This window comes from Artemia sp. Qi Xiang Cuo, chromosome 18, assembly GCF_049724085.1.
Source record: "Artemia sp. Qi Xiang Cuo chromosome 18, ASM4972408v1, whole genome shotgun sequence".
Classification (NCBI taxonomy): Eukaryota; Metazoa; Arthropoda; class Branchiopoda; order Anostraca; family Artemiidae; genus Artemia; species Artemia sp. Qi Xiang Cuo.
In genome coordinates this window covers 60,573,658-60,579,727 of record NC_142811.1, presented here as the reverse complement: position 1 = coordinate 60,579,727, position 6,070 = coordinate 60,573,658, and the positions used below count along the sequence as shown (strand labels likewise).

Sequence of the window (6,070 nt, the reverse complement as noted above, 5' to 3'; positions counted from 1 at the left end):
TATATGCAGACTTAAGACTTGCAGTCCTCGATATCAGAAACCAACAAAAGTATCATCCCAGATCTAATCAAACTAAATGAAGAATCAGCAAGGATAGCGATCAATCAGCAAGAATCATCAAGGATAAAATTAGATGGCGAAACAACGACGATTGATACATCACTGAAAATCCTTTAAGAAAATTCTTTGTTCTTTAAGTAACCTTTAAGTCGCCTTAGGAACAGACGCCTTAGGAACTAACACAAGAGAAAGTAGGAGGAGAGGATCAATAAATGGAATTGAAAGTTTTCCAAGAACTCTACACCGTCAATATCCGACGAAACTCCTCAAGTACTCACTAGCGGGGAAAAAAACTCTATGATGGAAATTATACCATGTTGAATGAATTACCATACATATGGACTTTCTTAAAAGAATTGTAGAAACTTAAAGAATATTTAACGAGGGCGAAGAAGAAGAAAAAGAAGAAAATCATTAACTCGGTCTTTTACCCTATTTAGTTTGTAGTGACTGAAGTGTTTGCTGCTAAGTCTAGTCTAACCTGGCATATTGCAATTTTGAGTTCTAATCTGTTTCAGAGTGCTTATCAGCCAAATTAAAGAATTATTTTCTACTGTGTTGAATATAATATCGATTCGAGTAAGAAGAATTAGCCTAAGCCCACAGGTCGTTCTCAGAGAAGGTTCCAAAGGAACTCTTCTTTGCAAAGGTGTGTTTGACAAATGAGCGGTGGCTATAAAAAGAATTTTTATTGCAAATTCCCGTTTTGCTTTAAGCGAGGTGGAGGTTCTAAGGCAAATTGATGACCACGACAACATTGTCAGATATCTATATAGTGAATTGGACAAAAAGTTTTGTTACATTGCCTTGAAGCTAAGTTTTGTTATATTGCCTTGAAAAATGTGACGCTCGTCATCCAGTAAATAGGAAGTCTATTTTACTCCAAGCGACTCGTTGATTGGAACATCTCCACAGTGACGTAGTGCACTGTGATGTCAAGCCTTCCAATTCTCTGCTTGAGTGGAGTTATTCTAGCAGGAGACCTGTCATAGCCAAGATCTCTGACTTTGGTCTTTAAAAGAAGATCAAAGAAGATTCATCATCATTTTCCTGTTGCGCTGTTTTTGGAACATTTGGATGGACCACTCCAGAGATACAGGCCAAAAAACTCTACACTTCATCCATTGATGTTTTGAGATGGGGTGCTTATTCAATTATGCATCGACTGGGGGAAGCCACCCATTTATCCCTAATGAGCCAAGACCTGGTGAGAACAAAAACCAACTTGGGCAAGAGAACATTGCTCGAGGAAAGTATAATTTGCCTCGTTTAAGTGATTGCCAAGCCACATGTTTAATAACCCATATGCTGGAATCTGACCCTGAAAAAAGATCAGTGGCTACGGCCATTTTCAAACATCCAGTGTTTTGGGACAGTTAAAAAAATTCTGGAGTTTTATCTGGTTACCAGTGATAGAGTCAATCTAGAAAGTAGTAAATTAGCTATCATTACTTCTTTAGATGGCTTGGCTCCAAAAAAATGGATGAAGGATGGACGACACGATTGGAACCAGTTGTCTTTGATTGTCTTAGGACCTAGAAGTTTAAAAAATATGAGGGTGGACAGGTGTGTGATTTACTGAGGTGCATAAAGAACCACATTCACCGCTTAAACGAGGTGCCTGTACGTGTTAGTCAAGTCATGGGCAAGATACCTGACCAATTTTGCAAATATTGGACAGAAGTTTCCTTTCTTGTTAATGGGGACTTGGTATGGTCTGCGTGTCATAAAGGACGAAGACACATTCAAAAGTTTCTATCACATGGATTACGATTTTTTAGAATCCATCGTTTCTTCTTTGAACCTGCCTCGATTGGATCCACTGCCAAGATGGGAGTCTAAACTGGATCAACTGCCAGGAACAAGTTGTACACAAAATCAGTTGGTAGACCTACCGTATTATTTCCTACGCTTCGTGGAAGAAGTTGAAAAGCAAAAGGACGTTTTTTCAATACTTCGAAATCGGGTTGCAAAATATTTTGAATTGAAGTCATCAAGTATTTTGCAATAGGTTGCATAGGTTGCATCAAGACGGTGGGTAATTGTAGACAGAGAAAAGCCAAGACAGGTCCAGTTTTTGTACCCTGGTTTATAGGTAATTATTAGTAAAATAAACTTTCTTCGATATAGATTAAACATAACTGAAGTATTTTTAATTGAAGTTATCAAGTATTTTGCAATAGGCTGCATAGGTTGCATCAAGACACTGGGTAGTTTTAGACAGAGAAAAACCAAGACAGATAAGCCAAGTAATTGATAGGCAAATGTTTAAATGGCTGGGGCACCCCTTGCAATCATTTAATGGTTGATACTGACTGTTATTTCTAACTACTAAATTCAGTACATTGGCTAAACACATTCAAAAGCAGGGATTTCCCTACCTTAGCTGATATTTGCCATGTTGAATGAATTACCATACATATGGACTTTCTTAGAAGAATTGTGGAAACTTAAAGAATGTTTAACGAGGGTGAAGAAGAAGAAGAAGAAGAAGAAGAAGAAAATTATTAACTCGGTCTTTTACCCTATTTAGTTTGTAGCGACTGAAGTGTTTGCTACTAAGTCTAGTCTAACCTTGCCAATTGTAATTTTGAGTTCTAGTCTGTTTCAGAGTGCTTATCAACCAAATTAAAGAATTATTTTCTACTGTGTTGAATATAATGTTGATTTGAGTAGGAAGAATTAGCCTAAGCCCACAGGTCGTTCTGGGAGAAGGTTCCGAAGGAACTCTTCTTTGCAAAGGCGTGTTTGACAAATGAGCGGTGGCTATAAAATTCCCGTCTTGCCTTAAGCGAGGTAAAGGTTCTAAGGCAAATTGAGGACCACGACAACATTGTCAGATATCTATATAGTGAATTGGACAAAAAATTTTTGTTACATTGCCTTGAAGCTATGTAAAACAACACTGAAGGCATTTGTTGAATGAAAATGTGACGCTCGTCATCCAGTAAATATGAAGTCTATTTTACTCCAAGCGACTCGTGGATTGGAATATCTCCACAGTGACGTAGTGCACTGTGATGTCAAGCCTTCCAATGCTCTGCTTGAGTGAAGTTATTCTAGCAGGAGCCCTGTCATAGCCAAGATCTCTGACTTTGGTCTTTCGAAGAAGATCAAAGAGGATTCATCATCATTTACCTGTTCCACTGTTTTTGGAACATTTGGATGGATCACTCCAGAGATGCAGGCCAAAAAACTCTGCACTTCATCCATTGATGTTTTGAGATGGGATGCTTATTCAACTATGCATCGACTGGGGGAAGCCACCCACTTATCCCTAATGAGCCAAGACCTTGTGAGAACAAAAACCAACTTGGGCAAGAGAACATTGCCAGAGGAAAGTATAATTTGTCTCGTTTAAGTGATTGCCAAGCCACATGTTTAATAACCCATATGCTGGAATCTGACCCTGAAAAAAAGATCAGTGGCTACGGCCATTTTCAAACATCCATTGTTTTGGGAGAGTAAAAATTGGCAGAGTAACCAGTGATAGAGTCAATCTAGAAAGTAGTAAATTAGCTATCATTACTTTTTTAGATGGCTTGGCTCCAAAAATAATGGATGAAGAATGGACGAAACGATTGGAACCAGTTGTCTTTGATTGTCTTAGGACCTAGAAGTTTAAAAAATATTAGGGTGGACAGATGTGTGATTAACTGAGGTGCATAAAGAACCACATTCACCACTTAAACGAGGTGCCTGTACGTGTTAGTCAAGTCATGGGCAAGATACCCGACCAATTTTGCAAATATTGGACAGAAGTTTCCTTTCTTGTTAATGGGGACTTGGTATGGTCTGCGTCTCATAAAGGACGAAGACATATTCAAAAGTTTCTACCACATAGATTATGATTTTTTAGAATCCATCATTTCTTCTTTGAACCAGCCTCGATTGGATCCCCTGCCAGCTTTTGTGGGAAGCTTTTGACATTCTGTTACTCGCAACTTTGGAACTTTGTGCACACCTGAATCTAGTCATAAAGTGTACAGCAACTGCCTGTTTCTTGTCCAAAGAAAAAATACGGATTAGTTAAACCAATATTAATAAACAAAGCATAGGCTACTGTTATTAATGCTCATACTAATATTGCTTTACTTACCACTAACCTGGATGCACAAGTACTAAGCATCATGCTCGTTGGAACTAATTAGAATTCTGTGCAGTATTTCCTAGCCCAAAAAAATGCGATAGATTCTGTGTTTTACTTATGTTTAATCTATATCGAAGAAAGTTTATTTTACTAATAATAACCTATAAACTAGGGTACAAAAACGACAATATTGTCTGATATCTATATAGTGAATTGGACAAAAAGTGTTGTTACATTGCCTTGAAGCTATGTAAAACAACGATGAAGGCATTTGTTGAACGAAAATGTGACACTCGTCATCAAGTAAATATGAAGTCTATTTTACTCCAACCGACTCATGGATTGAAACATCTCCACAGTTGTAACGTAGTGCACTGTGATGTTAAGCCTTCCAGTGTTCTGCTTAAGTTGAGTTATTCTAGCAGGAGACCTGTCATAGCCATGATCTCTGACTTTGGTCTTTCAAAGAAGATCAAAGAAGACTCATCATCATTTTCCTGTTCCACTGTTGTTCGAACATTTGGATCGATCGCTCCAGAGATAAAGGCCAAAAAACACTGCACCTTATTCTTTAAGGTTTTTGGGATGGGGTGTTTATTCTTCTATGCATTGACTGGGGGAAGTTACCACTTTATCCCTAATGAGCCAAAACCTGGTGAGGACAAAAATCAACTTAGGCAAGAGAACATTGCTCGAGGAAAGTATAATTTGTCTCATTTAAGTGATTGCCCAGACACAAATCTAATAACCAATATGCTGGAATCTGACCCTGACAAAATACCAGTGGCTACGGTCATTTGCAAACATCCAGTGTTTTGGGACAGTAAAAAATTCTGGAGTTTTATCAGGTTACCAGTGATAGACTAAGTCTAGAAAGTAGTAAAATAGCTATCATTACTTCTTTAGGTGGCTTGGCTCCAAAAATAAAGGATGAAGGCAGGACGATACGATTGGCTCCAGTTGTCTTAAATTGTCTTGGGACCCAGAAGTTTAAAAAATATGAGGGTGGACAGGTGCGTGATTTACTTACTTACTTACTTAGCTCCCGGCCATCCTCGTGGGACATTTTGGGGCCACTCCTTTTGCTAGCTCATGCGTAACAGCTCGGTACGTTGCTCTATCTGGTGTGATACGTGACAACTGGGCTATCTTCACATTGTCAAAGTGGGAGTTCTCCATCCATCATTTTCGTGGTCTGCCTCGTGGACGAAGGCCATGGAGGGATCCTTCAAGGGCAATTTTCGGGAGGCGGGTTGGCTCCATTCGTTTGACCTGGCCGAACCAGCGCAGTTGTTCATCCTTGATATTACTTAGAATGGTTTCAGTGGACTGGAGCCTTTGGCGTACTTCGACATTAGTGATTCGGTCAGTGTATTTGATTCTAGCAATGCGACGGAGACATCTAATCTCAAAAGCTAGAAGTTTTCTTTTGTCTTCGGTTTTCAGAGTTTATGTTTGGTATCCATAAATAACTATGGGGATTACTAAACTGTAGAATAGGCGCATTTTGAGTTTGTTGGCTAGGTGGTTGCTTTTCCAGAGGTTGGCTAGTCTTCCGAAGCTAGAGCTAGCAAGTGCAAGTCGACGTTTCACTTCAGAGCTATGGCAATTATCTGAGGAGAGTAGGCTACCAAGGTACAGAAAAAGGTCAACTGCTTCAACCTGTCTCCCGCCTATGGTGATAATGGGCGAGTTGTCTAGTTAAAGTCTCGTAGTTACCATGACTTTGGTCTTGCTGGCAATGATCTCCATCCCAAACGGCTTTGTGGTATCGTAGAGTTTATCAGCTTGTGCCTGCAGCTGTTGTATAGAGTTGGCTAGCTGAAAAATATCATCAGCGTAGGCAAGATTGTCTATCAGCAGCCTTCCTATTGCTACGCCATATTCCGACTGCATCAGTGACAGAACGATATTTAGAAA

The 6,070-nt window shown here is 39.3% G+C and overlaps 1 protein-coding gene across 1 annotated transcript; it reads left to right on the top strand.

Moving 5' to 3' along the window:
• The first annotated feature begins 4,411 nt into the window (after positions 1-4,411).
• Positions 4,412-5,017, top strand: LOC148941727 (serine/threonine-protein kinase/endoribonuclease ire-1-like). Its single transcript, XM_089104241.1, has one exon. The coding sequence runs from the start codon at positions 4,412-4,414 to the stop codon at positions 5,015-5,017; it is 606 nt and encodes a 201-aa protein (XP_088960367.1).
• Positions 5,018-6,070: the final 1,053 nt, after the last annotated feature.